The 18,446-nt window shown below is 34.7% G+C and overlaps 1 protein-coding gene across 1 annotated transcript; it reads right to left on the bottom strand.

Annotated features, from left to right (window-relative positions):
• Positions 1-852: 852 nt before the first annotated feature.
• On the bottom strand, positions 853-17,269 carry LOC117985523 (uncharacterized). The gene is made up of 23 exons (XM_069500628.1): positions 17,069-17,269; positions 15,884-16,046; positions 14,669-14,876; positions 14,221-14,422; positions 13,799-13,921; positions 12,787-12,961; positions 12,296-12,436; positions 11,594-11,719; positions 10,784-10,867; positions 10,430-10,576; positions 10,077-10,242; positions 9,389-9,511; positions 7,164-7,318; positions 6,163-6,370; positions 5,703-5,901; positions 5,354-5,476; positions 4,242-4,416; positions 3,496-3,636; positions 3,197-3,322; positions 2,701-2,784; positions 1,973-2,119; positions 1,743-1,908; positions 853-1,352 (listed from the first exon to the last, which is right to left on the bottom strand). The coding sequence occupies exons 2-23, from the start codon at positions 16,031-16,033 to the stop codon at positions 1,225-1,227; spliced, it is 3,297 nt and encodes a 1,098-aa protein (XP_069356729.1). The 5' UTR covers positions 16,034-16,046; positions 17,069-17,269; the 3' UTR covers positions 853-1,224.
• Positions 17,270-18,446: the final 1,177 nt, after the last annotated feature.

Genomic DNA, 18,446 nt, shown 5'->3' with positions numbered 1-18,446 from the left:
CAATAATTACAAAAGAAAATAAAAAAGAGAAAAAGGAAAAGAAAAGTTGTATATTTTTTCTTAAATTTGTGCTAGAGTAGCATAGATTTTTATGAGAGTGATTATATTTTAGCGTTTTTCGAAACTTTAAAACACTGCCGCAAAGTGTCATTTGTTGTTGTTATAAGCACCGGTTTTGATACTAGTTTAATCTATATCTTTTTTCTATATATAAAAATGAATCGCTGAATGTGTTGCTAAGCGTGGGAACTCTTTGAATTCCCGGAATAATATAAATACCGTATATACAGGTTGTAACTAGAACGCTAGCAAAAACTTAGCGTTATTGTTTTACTACCTAAACACAATTCAATGCCAATAACCATTTGCCTCATTTTGTAGTTTTAGTGATTTAGTATTTTTCAAACCCGCAATGTATAGCGTGCAAAACTCGAGTCAATGACCCACCTACGACGCGGCATTGACTTCGAGTGACCTACTTACCTACGTAGCGTTCGTTGACTTCTAGCGTCAGTGAGATGTTTTATTTGCAATATATCGTGAATTTTAACAAAATATATAATTTAAAAAAATCGCGTTTTTATGGTATCATATCAGTAATATCACCCGTCTTCGTTTTTGCTAGCGTTCTGGTTACACTCTGTATACACCTATCAGTCTTCTTATCTTTTACTTTCTGCAGAATGACGTGTAAGAAATAAAACAATCTGAAATATTTTGTATGTAGGTAAAGGTATGTTGTTTTATTTATTAATCAGCTAAAATATTAGGTACATAATTTTTATTCTATCAATTGTAGATACTAGCTTGCAAACTCGTTCGTGGATTTAGGTTTTAAAAAATCCGGTGGGAATTCTTTGATTTTCTTAAATAGGTACCGACTAAAAAGTAGCCTATATTACTTTTCAGGATTTAACTAAATCCTTGCCAAAAAACATCCGTTGCTCCATTACAACGTGGTTGAAGGACAAACCAACAATAAACACACTTCCGCTTTTATAATATAGGTAATAACATAGATAGGTAGTGAAGTAAATAATTTGGCACAGCTAGGATTTGCTAGAAAATGGTGCCACCATAATATAGAGGCAGCCACGGTGGCTTCTCCGATATCAATGGAGGCAGCGAATAGCATTTCAGTCTGTCTAGGATCAATTAATCAATTATTATTATTACACTGAATGAAATGACGAAGCTGACTGGATCTGAATGTAATTTATAAAGTTATTCTCTGTTAAGAGTTTTAGCCCACTCTTTTAATTTCATCCTGTCCACCTTCGATGTCGATGTCGTAGGAAACTCTTTTATGAAAATCACGCCACCCCTTAATCGTTTCGAGTCACTCAGTGTTTCTGAAATGATAAGTCTGGCATTATAATAATTAGTCCTATTACTCCGCTATCTGCAGACAATTTATTAATTTTGTTTACACTGTTTGCTTGAATGCATTTTTGCTAAGTGTTTGCAGTTCCTAGAGTGTTTTAAAAAAAAGCTAAATTTTGTCAAAATACTGCTCATGTTAAAGAATTGAGGGTTCAAGAACTGTGTCAAGATGAACTCTACTAAAAAACTTACTTATTTTAGGAAATTAAGGTAGCAAGGTTTAATTAGTTGTTGTCAAATTAAGTATGTCCTCTGGCTTGCTGGATTTAAATTTAAATCCAACATTTACTTATATGTAATATGTTTCATTCTTTGAGATAATTACAAGGTCTTGTGTAGGTCGAAAATTTTTACTTTACCTTTAACCAAATCCTTTATTTCTTGTGCCGTAACATTGTACCCGTCTCGAAGTATGACCAGTGCAACAGGCAAATCACCACACTCAGTGTCGGGTATACCGGTCACGACTACATCTAATACTCCCGGATGATTTATTATCACAGACTCTATTTCTACTGGTGAAACCTGGAATAAAATTTTATTTAGGGCTATTGAATATTTGTAAACAAAATTTATAAAATATGGTTACCTGATGGTTCCTATATTTGAGCAGCATTTTGAAGCGATCGTAGAAATAGTAATTGTGATATTCATCTCTATAATGTATGTCTCCAGATTTCAACCATCCGTCTTCATCGAAAGCAGCTGCTGTCATCTCAGGGTTATTATAATAACCCTGTAAATAAAAATATATTTACTTTTTTACTAAGTATACGTCGTTGGTATAGGAAAGTAAATCTCTTTCATTGATAGTTAAAGAGGCATTTTTCATCTACGTCAAATAAAAAGTAACCAATTACAGTAAGTATCAACAAAAATCACAGGTAGTAGGATAGTAGTAGATTATACAGCAATACTATAAAGAGTTTTATGACTGATTTATATACCTACTCTGCATTACCTCGCGGTAAACAGTAAGTAATTACGCGACCGCGACTTGTGGGTGAGCCCACTCTCATACTTCACCTTCTGGTATTGCGTACATGATCTAACCCTACATCGATAAAACACCCTCTGCGCAGGTATATCTAAATCTGTATAACTTGGTCATAAAACCCATTTTTCCTCGACTTAAATACCTGCCCTCGCCTTCGGCTCGGGTAGATAAAGTTTCGGATAAAATGGCTTGTTTTATGCTCTTGTTGTACAATCTGCTATATTTATTGAAGTTAGGTCCTACACCGCTCTAGTCACAAAATGGACTTCTGACAACAGCTGTACCTATTTATTTGGTGTGTTTATTATTTTATTACCTACCTGAAATATTGTGGGACCTTTAATACGCAGTTCTCCGGGTACGTTAGGTTTATTTATTACTTCATTGGTGGTAAGATCCACAAGCTGAAAAAAATTATAAAAAATTATAAATGTAGGTATAATTTTTGTAATTTAATTTTTTCACGATATTACGAAGTTAAATTAATTGATCATGTCAAATAGATCAAGTCAAATTGATTTTAAAATGCCGTTAATGACCAGTGAGGTAATTGATTAATTATAAAAAGATCCAAAAGTCAAATAAGGAGTGATTTATGCCAACCCTAACTTAAGAGGGGATTCCAACATCAATGATGCCAACACACACCACACGTTGAAGCATGAACTATACTTCATATAAAATTTTCGTGATGTATTATGTCCGTGCCTCGTCCGCGCCTCGTACATGGCACGGCCCGCGCCCTCCACATGTTGGCATAAATCATCCCTCAAGAATAGGTGATGATTTGTTATATAATTTTTATATAATACTTACTTTATACTGAAACAACGGTATTGGTGCACCAACTGAACCGAGTGGAGAATAACAGGAATCCAGTGTAAAGCCCGATGCTTCAGTAAAACCATAAAATACTTTAATATGCACTTTTGGTATTATTTTCTAAAAAACAATAATAAGAAGATAAGATAAAATTATAAGGTTAGCTTGAATACACTGCATGTACTTTTCTGTTCATATTGTATTAACGTTATGGTGGTTTGTATGAGTTTACTAGTAGTAGGGGTTAGTACTATTATATATTCTGTGGTAGGGGGACTAACCAAAATACTTGCCTGAACTTCTTTAATGAGTTCTTTTGATGCAACACTTCCACCTACGTTAATGTTCTGAAGAGAAGAGAAATCGCAATTCTCCCGATGAGCAAGATTTAGAAGCATTGTCAAAGAATTAGGGCTCATGTTGGTGAGATCCGGCTAAAAATCACATTGAAATACAATTGACGCAATGTTTATTCTATAATATATTCAACATTATTAAGAGGAAATACGGTCAGAGAGACTTTTGAACATAGTAGAAAACTATCGCTGTCGCTCTGCGAGCTCGCCCCCTCAAATTCGTGCAATAACGACAAACTGCAGATCCGACTCAATAGCCCTATGTAAAAAGTTATGTTTCGAGGTTTGGTTCTCGACTATTTTCATCTCCAATATTGGACCAATTTAAAAGATATTTCGTAAACTGAATATAAAGGATATATACTCTGTCACTATGTTTTTCTTTTTTTTGTTAATAGTTGTCAAATTAGTACCTACACTAGGCCTCTGTTAACACTTTAACAGCGGGTCTAAATAGGCAATTTTGAGCATTTTGTAAGGGTTCTAGTACTTAAAATATAATGTATTATCAAAAAAGAAAACATGGTAACATAGGAGAGGTTGATATTTATTTTACTGTAAAAATCATTGCTTTAAGTTCATAACCCGGAAAGCAAACAGACGAGAACGTTTGTATGGAGAAAAGCCCAACTGCGTTTCCTCTTAACTAAGTACATTGTCAGTTAAAAATAATGTTTACTTACCTTATATTTATTGATCATGGAATAAGTGTGTTCTGGAGTCGGTGGAGATGACGTTTGTAGTCGCCCGAACCTCAATATAGGTCCCAATATAAACACAAAAGTTGATGATAACCATTGTATGGGAGATACAAGTAAGGCCAAGTTCACTGGTGTTGGAAATTTGGTATGAGAGGTCCTGTAAAAAAATGAGTTCTAAATTATAACGTAATAGCTGATGCTCGCGACTTCGTCCGCGTGGATTAGGTTTTTAAAAATCCCCTCTTTGATTTTCCGGGATAAAAGTAGCCTATATCACTTTCCAGGTCTTAAACCACACCAACGCAAAAATCACGTCGATCCGTTGCTCCGTTGCAACGTGATTGAAGGACAAACCAACAAACAAACACACTTTCGCATTTATAATATAGGTAGTGGTTTTAATTGATAAAAATGGGTCATTCCAGCAAACTAAGGGCTTCCACATAATCATTCCACTACAAGAAGAAGTAGTACTTAGACGATTATGGTGCAATGAAATGTTTTGTGAAATCTAGAACATCAGAGAGCAAAATAAGGCCATCACGTCTGAAAATTGACATTTTTATGGTTCTGTACCTCAAAAGGAAAAACGGAACCCTTATAGGAACACTTTGTTGTCTGTCTGTCTGTCTGTCTGTCTGTCAAGAAACTTACAGGGTACTTCCCGTTGACCTAAAGTCATGAAATTTGGTAGGTAGGTGGGTCTTATAGCTGGTACCTATTACGGGAAAAATCTGAAAACCGTGAATTTGTGGTTACATTACACAAAAAAAAAATTGTTGTCATAAACTAATAATTAGTATTAGTATAATTTTCGAAGTAAGATAACTATATCAAGTGGGGTATCATATGAAAGGGCTTCACCTGTGCATTTTAAAACAGATTTTTATTTATATTTATGCATCATAGTTTTTTGAATTATCGTGCAAAATGTCAAAAAATACGACTGTATTACGGAACCCTGATGGGCGAGCCTGACTCGCACTTGGCCGGTTTTTTCAGTTAAGTGTACCTAAGTGCTATATATGCAATATTACAAATAGCAATTTGTTTGAAGGTAGGTATTCAATACAATAAAAAAAGTGCGATAATACATCATAAGTGGAAAGCTCATCATAACGCTTTTATGACTCAGTATAGCTGTTTTTGGTAGTCCGGTAGAGCCACTGGTTGTCATTAAAAATGCATGTGTTTCTTCAGGATCAAACTCAGCTGGTCTGCAATAATAGAAAAATATTAATTAACTATCAACTGACTTGAAATCACATTGAAGCTTTTGATACCAGCTTCGTTAATAAGTAAGTACTTATACATAATTATTAACATTTATATAGGAATAAATAAAAAAGGAGGATCTCAATTCAAAACGTATTTTTTTGAAAATTCAAATCTCTTTCTGTTGACATAGGTATTGCCAAAAAATCGTTATATTTAAGTTCTTACTTAAAGTCTTTTGGCAATGTGTTGCCACCATATACATCCAGAAACTTCGAAAAAGTCATATAATCCTCATTTTCATCAAATGTTACAATTCGAACGGTCATATTTAACAAATTTAATGCCTGTTCAACGGTTTTAACTTTCGAACTTTGGCAAAATACTATTTTAGGAACACAACACTTGAATGTATCGTGGAGCTCTCCTGAAATACAGAAAATTAATTGTATTATACTATGTAATTAATAAATAATTATTATTTTATTAGTAAATTGCATCCTTATTTTCTATAGGTACCAGAAGCTACCTATAGAAAATAAGGCAATTATATTATCAAAAAGATACACTTTAAAAGGGTACCAGAAGTGAGTTAAAAATTCAGACAGAACTACACAAAATGTTGACGCAACGGATCACGTGACTTCTGTCAGAGATTCTGTAAATTATAAGTGCGATAACAACTTACTAACTCCTAAAGTCATATCTACTCCAGCAGCCTGAATTCCGAGGAATAAGGCAGCGTACATTGGTATGACTAGATTTATGTGATTCGGTGCCATTATGACTATTACGTCTTGGTACTTTAGGCCCAGTTTTCTGAAGGCTGTTGCACACTGTACAGATCGCTCGAGTGCTGATTGGAATGTATCTTTCTCCTCAGTTGCTCCGTCTATCTGATGATGCATAAATCACGTTAATTTTTAAAAAAAATGGCAATAATTATCAGGAAACATTTGACATAATTTTATAGTATTACCACTATGCCTTTTAGAAGGGGTAAATAATTATTTCAGTATAGTAAACTCAAACTCAAACGCAAGCCTCAATAGCTCAACCGGTATATCAGTGGACTGAAAACCGAAAGGTTGACGGTTCAAACCCCGCCCGTTGCACTATTGTCGTACCTACTCCTAGCACAAGCCTGACGCTTAATTGGAGAGGAAAGGGGAATATTAGTCATTTAACATGGCTAATATTAAAAAAAAAAATCTTAAAGCATTAATTCAAAATTTTATATATTTTATTCTCGTAAGTAGCTTACGTAATGAACTGACAGCAAATATGCAACAGCAAGGTAAATGACACTAATAAGATTTGAGAGTGTTTACATTAGAAAATTTGTCATAAATCTAAATATATAAAAGGATTGACTGACTGACTGATCTATCAACGCACAGCTTAAACTACTGGACGGATCGGGCTGAAATTTGGCATACAGATAGCTATTATGACGTAGGTATCCGCTAAGACAGGATTCTGGAAAATTCAATCCCTAAAAGGGGTGAAATAGGGGTTTGAAATTTGTGTAGCCCATGCGGACGAAGTCGCGAGCATAAGCTAGTTGCCAATAAATTATTTGCTTAGTGTGCATTTTTTTTGTGTATGCCAGCTTTATTTTGATTTACTACTACCGTTAGTACTATTATATATTCTGTGCTACACTTAAACAAAAGAGTATCCTTTTACCTGCAATAAATTATCTGGAGCATCTTTGAAACTGCGTAATAATATTTTCCCCAGGTGATATCTGTCGCTCGGTATACCAGTTTCTGCTACGATTTTATAAGTCAGCTCTTGAATAAACCAAAACACTGCATCTGATGATGGGCGATTCATTTCGGCTAAAATAGTTTTGGTAATACTACTTATTATGTATCTTCTTTCTATATTTAAAAATGGAACGCTAAATATGTTGCTGATCGCAAATCTCGAGAACAGCTGAACCGATTTCGCTAATTCTTTTTTAATAATATTCCTTGAAGTACGGGGATGGTTCTTACGGAGAGAAAAATTAAAATTGTAAGTATTAAAAAAAATCGACTGTTAAGTGGTACGAAGGGTCAGCTAGTTTAATAATAGTAAATGACAATGACAATTTCTTTTCACATCAACAGTTTTTGAAATCCACATAATATAATTATTATAACGTGGGTTTCACTTTTAGTTATTTATTTTTGAATTTACTTTAAACTTTTTTTTTTTTGAACTTTTTATTTTTGAATTTTACACATAATATAAACAACTTCTATTTAAAATTAATATCTAGGTACTAATAACTTAACTGCTTAAAATAAAATACAATGGAATACATTTGTTTAAATAAACTTTTACAAATGCTTTTGAATCGTCAAAATAATTTACGACTTTTGCTTAATAAGGATTTACTTACTGAAGAATTTTAATAGTTAAAAAATCATCATTAGAAATAATTAATATCTACCAAGGAGTTGATACGAGAGTTCCTATGTATCATCTACTAAGGAATATTGTATAAGGGTTTCTATATACCTAGGTACATATATTATGCCAACAAAAACTATTTCTTAGACTGCGTTTGTCAATTCAAAATAATTTAAATTGATTTGTTCGTCTGTAGTATGGGTGAATAACTATGAAAATACATCAAAATTCAATACTGAGATCATAGATTAATTATTGGTCTCGCTACGATGTTTGAGATTTTATTTAAGTACCACTGGAAATACCTCTAAGGTTGTAGCCACTTCAATGATTAAAAAATCAACGCTTGATTTTGTTATTCGAAGACGTTTATCGTTTGCTAATAGAGTAAATGTATTTCACCGAATGCGGAAACAGATTATAAGAATAATAATATTATGTTTAAGACACGAATGTATAAATATTATTTTTTATCTACATAACTACTTACCTAATTGCAAAATTAGGTGCTACAAAACAATGAACTGTTAGGTACTTACATTATAATATTTAGGAGCTTTATTTTCGTGTGGTTGATACTGAAATTGCTTGTCACGATAAACTAAATTTAGTAATACCTACCTACTTACTTTTTTATTTTCTTTAGGGTAATGCAGTTTGTGAACTTTTGATATCTTATCATCTTATATTACTTGCCTACTATATGTACATTATTTTATGAGAAATATAATATTGACATACTTACAGTTAAATGTTCCTTCGTTTTGTTATAATAATTATATGAATAGTTGTTTTCAGTAGGTAGGTATGTGGTACATAATATACCAAAATTACATATTCCTTAGTGTGAAGTGTGATGCGAAAGTGTATTTGTTTGTTTGTCCTACAATCACGTTTCAACGGAACAATGGATCGACGGATTTTTTAATGGGTACCTACATATATTTAAAGACCTCGAGAGTGATATCTACAGGCTACTTTTTATCCCGGAAAATCAAAGAGTTCCCACGGTATTTTTAAAACCAAGGACCAAGTCGCGGGCATCAGCTAGTTAATAATTATTTATCTTACAAGTACATGTTTGCAGAGTTTGTGTAAAATAAAACAATAAAATTGTTTAATTAATCTTTATCTACTTTATGTGATGTATTGTATAATGAGATAATACAGTTGAAAACTTGTTATTACCTACTTATTTAATATTATACCTGATTACACTTGCAAGATTTACTCATGTAATGGGCCTCACTCCTACAGCGTCTTCGTAGCAGTTCCAACAGAATTTTGGGTGGAATTAAAGATAGGATAGGCTGCCCAATAGAGCTGCCACGGAAGGCCATTTTATTTAATTACAAAGAACTAACATTACTAACATAACTATAAGGAAATATTGTTACTAACACACTAACTCTAGTAAATATATAGTTGTAAATTTAAATTTAAATATGTACTCTTCTGGTCTGAAATGAAAGATTATTTATTTATTTATTTTATTTAAAAAACAAGTTATTCTCTCTTGAGTGTCTTGGCCCATTCCTTTAATTTCATTCTGTCCACCTTCGTTGTCGATGTCGTTGGAAACTCCTTCACAAATATCACACCACCGCGTAACTGCTTCGAGTCCGTTAGTGATTCTGGAATAAGATGAAGAAGTTTAGCTGTCGTTATATTTTATTTGCGATATGCTAATAAATATCTGCTGCAGTTATTACGTTTATTACTGATATAACATTTAATTGATTGACTAAGGCTGATTTCAGCGTTTTTTTTTGCGCGTATTTATTAGGTACGCTCTTTTTGGCATACGCTCTTAAGAGCCCGGTTCTTGGTACATTTCCCGCTTCACTCCCCGCTCGACTCTCAATCGTAGGTACGAGTGATTAAGCGTGTGAAAAATACACGTATGATGCACGCGTGTAAAAACAAGCTTAAATATAGGTACCGATATTTCAAAGCTTGTTTAGATTAGCGTTTTTTTTTGCACGTACGTGCAAACTAATCTGAAACCGCGCTCTGACAGCACAGGTAAGGTTTTCAAAGTCCTTTTACTGTACTAAATATAGCACTTTAGAAAAAATCATGGAGTCCAACGGTTCATGTTATATGTATAATTCTTGTCAAAGAATTCACCTGTCTTCAGGGTGCTGATTTTATTTTAGTTCAAAATTAGGTGAATCCATCAATGCTTGCAATAGGTACCTTTAACTAAATCTTTTATTTCTTGTGCCGTAACATTGTGCCCGTCTCGAAGTATGACCAGTGCAACAGGCAAATCACCACACTCAGCGTCGGGTATACCGGTCACGACTACATCTAACACTCCCGGATGTTTTATTATCACAGACTCTATTTCTACTGGTGAAACCTGGAATTGAATTTTATTTAAAAGTAGGTACTTATTTGTAGTAGCGTTTACATTTTCATTTGTCATACAAAAAATACGTTCAACGTTTTGACTCTCTATACAAACATTTTATTGTCCTTTCATTGCTCATGTTTTAGTTAATAAGTTTTTGGTACAAAATAGTATATAAAATAAATATATTTTTTACCTGATGGTTTCTATATTTTAGCAACATTTTGATACGGTCATAGAAATAGTAATTGTGATATTCATCTCTATATAATATATCGCCAGATTTCAACCATCCATCTTCATCGAAAGCTTCTTTTGTCATCTCAGGGTTGTTGTAATAGCCCTGTTATAAAATATACTTACATCAAAAATATTTAAGTATAGGTAATGTTTTTAGTTCAGGCACTTTAAGCAGATAGCTCAGCCGAACACTAACGTAGCCAATTAGGTAAAACTAGGACGAAAAGGTATTCGTCCAAGGCGATTGTGTATAAATCTATTGATTGGTTATATTATGTGAAGGAAAATTTCATTTCAAACAATTTCTCACCTGAAACACTGTAGGACCTTTTACCCGCATTTCCCCGGGCACGTTAGGTTTATTTATCACTTCATTACTGATAGGATCTACTAACTAAAAACAAAATAAATGATTTAAATTATATTTAAAAAAACTTAAATCTAAATTTAAAGTAAAATAAAACAACATTTAATTAAAACTAAAATAAATTAAATTAAATCTAAAACCTCATCGAGACTACCGCATTTAAATAAAATTAAAAAGATTTAGGAGAATCTGACTGACAGTGAATCCATTACATATGAATATGAAAACATTACAGCCCAAACCACTGAATGGGTCAAGAAACTTAAGCCGCTTCAGTAATCAGTACCTACTGAGTGAACATATTATCACAAATTTTGTCACTGGCAGCGAATCGTTGCCTAGCGGTCAGGGAATCAGGTGTGATCTCAGAAGACGCCGCGCAGGTTTGAATTTTGCCGGATTCGCAATTTTTGATATGTAATATATTTAAAAATTACTAAGAAACTTAAGATTTCACATGTCAAATCATGGTCAAATCATTGTATTAAATTAAGTAGTCTGCCACGTTGGCCCAGTGCAGATTGGTTACCTCCACATATTTGAGAACGTTATGAAGAACTTTCAGGCATGCAGGTTTCCTCACGACATTTTCCTTCATGGTTATATTATGCTTGTTGTTGCCCTGTACCCATTGAATAGGAAGTCGACTCTTAACCATTAGGCTATCATCTTACGTACAAAATAATATACAGCGATCTTCATTATTGTGATAGTAGATAATACAAAATTCTTCGAATAATGGATAATACTAACTTTACACTGTAAAACCGGCATTGGTGCACCAACTGAACCAAACGGAGAATAGCTGGAGTCCATAACGAAGCCTGTTACTTCAGTCATACCGTAAGCTAACTTTATATGTGATTTCGGCATTATTTTCTGAAAAATATCAACATTGATACGAGTTATGTACTACGTTATATGAGGTATCGATTACACCTGTAAGTTTTACTCGAGTAAGTAGCTTATGTTCAGTGGCGTATACAGGGGTTCAAGCCAGGGTATGCATTTAGGTATGAACTTGTTTTACGGCAGGTTATAATGAAAAAGTAAGCATTGATTTCTTACAATGAGGGTAAGCAGTGCGTTTATGCTTCTATGAGCTGCACGCCACTGCTTATGTTATTAATTGACAACAAATTTACAACAGTAAATGTCACTTATATACGAGTGTTTCATAGAGATGAGTGTTTACATTAGTAAAGTCGTAAGTTAACCATGTAAGCTACTTAAGAGAGCAAAACTTACAGGTGTCATTGCGGTCTTATGGTTAGTAAAAGTGAACGTTTTCTTGGATGTTACTGCATTGATTTTATAAAATCTAAATCGCGATACCTAGTAGCGATACAGAACCGTGGCGACGCGCAACGTAGGAGGTTTGACGTAGTGGAGCAAGGCGCGACCTTTTTGCGTCTGTTTCGTTACAAGTTATTAGGAAATAATCAAAATACTTGCCTGCATTTCTTGAAGGAGTTCCTTAGTCACGACACTGCCACCTACCAAGATGTACTCCAGAGAGGAGAAGTCACACTTGTCCCGATCACCAGGTTTTAGCAGCGTCGTCAGAAACGTGGGGCTCATTAGTGTGAAATCGGGCTGAAAATGACATAACAATAAACAACATTAATTTAAAATGGACTAATCTCATCATCATCATCTCGTTAACCGATACGCGTCCTCTGTTGGAGATATGTATCTTGTAGGGACTTCCACACGCCACTCGTTTAATGTCGTCTGTCCACCGAGGTCGCTATGCTAGCACCCTGGGACCCCAACATTGTATCCGTTTCTCGAATTATTGCCACATAAATTTCACAACCCGCTAAGCTATGCGCTATGTTGATAGAGTAACCGACATAAAAAGTCTTTCTGTTTATATACCTACCTACTTATTATTTTCTAATAACTTTTTGTCTCTTACAAAACCAACGAGGCAGTTCTCTCACCTTGTATTTATTGATCATTGAATAGACGTGCTCTGGAGTCATTGGAGATGAAGTCTGCAGACGAGTGAATCTCAATATCGGTCCCAATATGAACTGGAAAGTTGATGATAACCATTGTATAGGTGATACAAGTAGTCCTAGCTTGAATGGTGTAGGGAATATGGTGCGGTTGTTCCTGTAAAAAAGTAACAAAAAGTTTAGAAAAAAATATTACGTAACTATGTCTTCTTCCAAAGAGCTGCCTAAAATCTGTAGTGATCTTTTCCTGTCAATTTTCATACCTAAGTACTTAATATTATGCAAAAATGCAAATTGTTGAAGGAAAAACTAATCATGTCAAAGGAAATATGAAACCAGCTCAGTGCGAGTCAAACTCGCATACAGAGGGTTCCATGCCTTAGAAGAAAACATAAACTTAGTTAGGTATTTGGTTAAACTAAATATACCTCAACAATTCCTTTGTTTGGAACCACATAACTACTTAGTTTTTAAACTGTGCTAGTTAGAGACTTGGCTTTATTTATTTGTAATATTTTTTGTCTATTAACTGTACCAATCCGCACATGGCCAGCGTGGTAGACTATGGCCAAAACCCATATCACTCTGAGAGGAGACCCGTGCTCTGTAGTGAGCTGGTGATGGGTTGATAATGATGATTAACTGTAATTATTTTAGACTAAATGATGCCCGCGACTTTGTCCGCGTCTATTTAGATTTTTTGGAATCTCGTGGGAACTAATTGATTTTTCGGGAACAAATAGTTGATGCCCACAACTTCTTCCACGTGGATTTGGGTTTTTAAAAGTCCTGTGTGAGGAACTTTTTTTAATTTCCGTGACACAAAAATATACCTAAGTTTAAAAGCAGCCATGACGGACCAACACAGGCGGATGGACGAAGTAAGTACCAACCTAACGAAAAAGATTCGTACCAAAATGGCAAAAAGTATTTTTTGCCATTTTGGTACGAAATCCCAAAAGGGAAAAAATTGAATAATTTTATGTTTACTTACATAAAAATTGGAAAGCCCATCATAACGTTCTTATGACTTAGTACAGCTGTCTTCGGTAGTCCGGTAGAGCCGCTGGTTGTCACTAAAAAGGCATTAGTTTCCACAGGGTTGAACTCAGCTGGTCTGCAAACATCAAAACACAATAAGACTAGCTTTTTCTCGCGACTTCGTCTGCGTGATGTAAGCGTATAAGTTATATACGATACTGTTGTACTACTGTTATCTTTGTAAGTATGAAAAGGTTGCACAAGTCATCAAGAAACATAAATAACCTTTTAATCATGGAGGATGAATGTTGACTTGTGCAACCTACTTTGCTTTTCATTAGTTGTAATAGTTAACGGTAACTGTTACTTAACTTTAACCATCATGCAACTGGAATTTCTGTTTAAAAAAATTAAATAGGTATATTTTAATCTTACTTGAAATTTTCTACGGTGGTATCTGTGCATGCATACTCATCTAGAAGTTTCGATAAGCTCAAACAATCATCACTTTTGTCGAATGATATAATTTGAGCGGTCATTTTAAGCTTACTCAAAGCCTGTTGAACGGTTTGCACTTTTGAACTTTGACAGAAGATAATTTTCGGTACACAACATTGAAATGAGTCTTGAAGTTCATCTGTAACCGGATAGAGAGTTATATTATAATAATCACTACTTCAGTACTAATAACACTATAATATAATTGAATAGAACAAATTCTTACACAAACTTTATTTAGGCGTTTTGAATCGTCAAAATAATTTACCACTAATTAATTACTATAAATTAATGCAAAAGTGTATCTGTTTGTTGGTGTGGTTCTGGATGTTTGTATTATTGTTAATTGGTGCGTTTGGCTGGATTGTTAAATAAATACACTTACCAACTCCTAAGGTCATATCCATTCCAGCAACCCTGAGACCGAGAAATAAGGCAGCGTATATTGGTATGACGAGATTAATGTGGTTCGGTGCCAGTATGACTATAACATCCTGGTACTTTAGGCCCAGGTTTCTGAAGGCGGTTGCACATCGTATAGATCGCTCGAGTGCTGATTTGAATGTATCTTTTTCATCAGTTGCTCCGTCTATCTGTAAATATTATAAAACTAGCTGATGCCCGCGACTTCGTCAGCGTGGAAGTAGGTTTATTAAAAAACCCGTGGGCAAGTGCGTTCCATCTTAGGCTGCACATCATCACTTGTCAGCAAGTCTGATTGCAGCCAAGCACTAGTCTGTATATTAAAAAAAAACTTCATTTATTCGATACCGATTGCGCAATTGGTTTCCTCGTTCCCCACTCGCTGATTAATAATAAGTAGGTGTTGTTAGGTATTATTATATGAAGTGCCCTTATGGCTTCCGTCTTCCCCTTTATCACAGAATATTGCCGTTATCTACAAGTACACACTTTCAAATCAAGAGTGTATAGGCATACCTATTCTAAGCAAGCGTATCCTTTACCATTATTATTTTTAATTTTTTTCTTTGTAGATCCTTGGTGTTAACTCTCTCCTTTGTACCTCAGAGAGAGCACACGAAATGGTAGAACTAAAGAGAAGAGTCTATTCTTATCTGCTCCAAAAGAGAGAAAAGACCTATAATATTATGATTCCTATAGTTCGCGACAAGTTGAGATGACAATCGTGGTATGAGGTGGAGGGGGGGAGGGCACACCCGCACGTCACCCGCACTGTCCCGCACCGGGTTAGCGCGGCGGTGGTTCGGGTGTGCGGGGCGTCTCCACCCCGATTGCTATCTCGCCCTGTCGCGTTCTATAAATCCTTGTACCTGTAAATGTATTTGTAATGGTAGAACTCTTCTCTGCTCCAAAAGAGAGAATGGAATTAGAATAATATTACCTACCTAGTACCTACTTACATAATATTTTGCATAGTTTAATTTGAGCGTGTTCGAGAAGAAGTACCTATTGTGTGGTAGACGGTGATGCGTATTGTTTGCATGGTTGCATGTTTTTCCTGCATGTGGAAGGCATGACTGTGCATAGAGCATGCTGCACGTTGTACCAAACAGATATTTCTCTTTCGCAGCGGATTAAGAGCAAAATAAGGTTGTTATTTCTTGATACACAAGTTTACCTGCAATATATGATCGGGTGCATCTTTTAGACTGCGCAATAATATTTTGCCCAAATGATATCTGTCGCTCGGTATGCCAGTTTCAGCGACAATTTTCGCAGTCAGCTCTTCTATATACCAGAAAACTGCATTTGACACAGGATGAGTCATTTCTGTTATGTTTCTGTTAAATAAAAGTTGCCGTTTTTAACCAACATAGATCATAGACATGGAGTTAGGACTTAAAGTAGAGGGACTTGTGTCCTATTTTCGACAACGCATTTATCATTGCGAATTGTTAAGCAACGTTGACCCAAATTGGGAACTGGATGGTTGTCCATGCTTCGGAGAGCACGTTAAAACTGTCGGTACCCATTTTTATTACTAACATCTATAAAAACTACAAAATCAAAGAGTAGAAAACTCGTTCTCAGTCGAGTTATATGCGGAAGGATCTAGGAACCGACCGTATTGTTATCTCGCGAAATGATTAATAGGAAGGGATCGTGACTCTCAGAAACGAGAAATACTATGCAGAAATATAAGAAGTTGATTGAAGTGAAGAAGTGAAGCTTCTTAACGGAAGTTTGAGATGAAACCTGAAGGTGTAAATAAATTATCGGACGCGGCTGACAGACCCGGGTGACCGTCCTTGTTCAAGGACTGTTTAAGGTTACGTCCGCTACTTACGTCCGATAATTTGCACAGTTCAGTGTTTTATTATCCAGATAGGTACCTATAAAGCGCGGCAATAATCCGCGTCCGTCAGCCGCGACCGATTTTGTTTCAGCCTGTAGGTATATTATGTATATACATTGACTTATTATAGTAGGGTAGGTATATCACTGTATATTATATTCTAGCCTATATGCTTGCGACTTCGTCCGCATGGGCTACATAGATTTCAAACCCCATTTAACCCACTTTAGAGGTGGAATTTCGAAAAATCCCTCAAATTCAAAAAAAAAAAAACACACCCTCCAAATTTCATGTCTCTAGGACCAGTGGTTTAGGCTGTGCGTTGATATATTATAAGTCAGTCAGTCAGGACTTTGAATTTTATATATACAGATGAACAAATTAATTCGGCGAAGAAATTCACCTCATTGACTGGGCATGAGCGTATTGTTGGCCATATTATTATGAAATATGAGCGAGCACAAGATACAGATGCTGTCGGTTAAAAAAAAAGAAAACTAAACTTACCGAATTCAAAACCTTTGCCTTTTAACTTAGGTTAGTATTAGTAACTGTCCTACTGAGGCACGTAATAGAAGATAAACCTAATGATTTCATTAGACTTATTTTTCCTGGTTTTACGACATAATAATTTTATTATATTATAACACAAATCTACTACGATAAATACGACGGTGCGGTAGTATATCTGGGACGGAAGATAAACAATCAAACAATAATATTGTTCTAGTATCCGTACCGATATTTATATCCATCGATGTCCTACTGTAATGCGAAAGTGTGTTTGTTTGTCCTTAAACCACAACAAAGCAACGGATCATCGTGATTTTTGTTTGGATATACTTAGTTAATTACCTAGAGTACCTACTTAATTAATACAGTAATTAATAGTAGGTACTTACCTAAGTTACCTAATTAATAGTTTATAATATTAATTAATAAACTACTTAATTAGTAGCATTTTGTAAATTATTACATACAGACTACTTTTTACCCCGGAAAATGATAAAGAATTCCCTCGGGACTTTTTAAATGACGTGGCTGAAGTCGCGGATAGTATCACCTAATAAATAAATAATTAAACCTATTTATTGAAGAGGTACCCGTAAAATATTATAATCTTTATATTGGGCTATAGTAATAAAGTTAGTAGGTACCTAACAGATAATTTTATTGAAAGACTTGCCGCACTACTACTACTGTTTCAGGGTTTTATACCTACCTACCTTTATATTAGTAACGACTAACGCTAAAACCACTAAAACTGACAAAACACAGGAGGGTAGCGGATCAAAACCTCTTTTTATCCCACATATTTAAGTAGGGCTCCTGCGTAAAAAATATAAACCTAAAGCCACGCGAAGTCTCGGGGATCGGCTAGTGGCACAGTCAGTGGCGTGCACAGTGTTTGAAGCCAGGGTAAGCATTAGTTAGGTAGGAACCTATTTACTGGCAGGTCATAATGAAAAATATGCATTGAGCCATTAAAACTGGGGTAAGCAGTGCATTTATGCCTCTATGACCTGCACGCCGGTTCACTAATGAATGACAAAAAACGTATGACAAATTATCAGTTCACCAAAAACTTTTGAAAAACTAATCAAATCACAAACGTCGTATACCGCAAACATATCATTTTACAAAACATCATTTGACAAATATTTTATTCACAAATGTTTTACTTTGCAAATTTGCTGAATGTTAAAATATCATTTAAAAATTTATTATTTCAAATTCGCGATTTTACAAAATAATAGATGATAAATTTATTATTTGATAAAATAACTAATTAACAAAAAATACACAAAAAGTCTGTTTTGCATACATATGCAAACCCCTATGCAACGCAGCAATAATATCATGGGGCTCCTTTTTTCTGGATGTG

The sequence above is a fragment of the Maniola hyperantus genome, chromosome 9 (assembly GCF_902806685.2).
Source record: "Maniola hyperantus chromosome 9, iAphHyp1.2, whole genome shotgun sequence".
NCBI classification, from domain to species: domain Eukaryota; kingdom Metazoa; phylum Arthropoda; class Insecta; order Lepidoptera; family Nymphalidae; genus Maniola; species Maniola hyperantus.
This window is presented reverse-complemented; position numbering and strand designations above follow the sequence as displayed.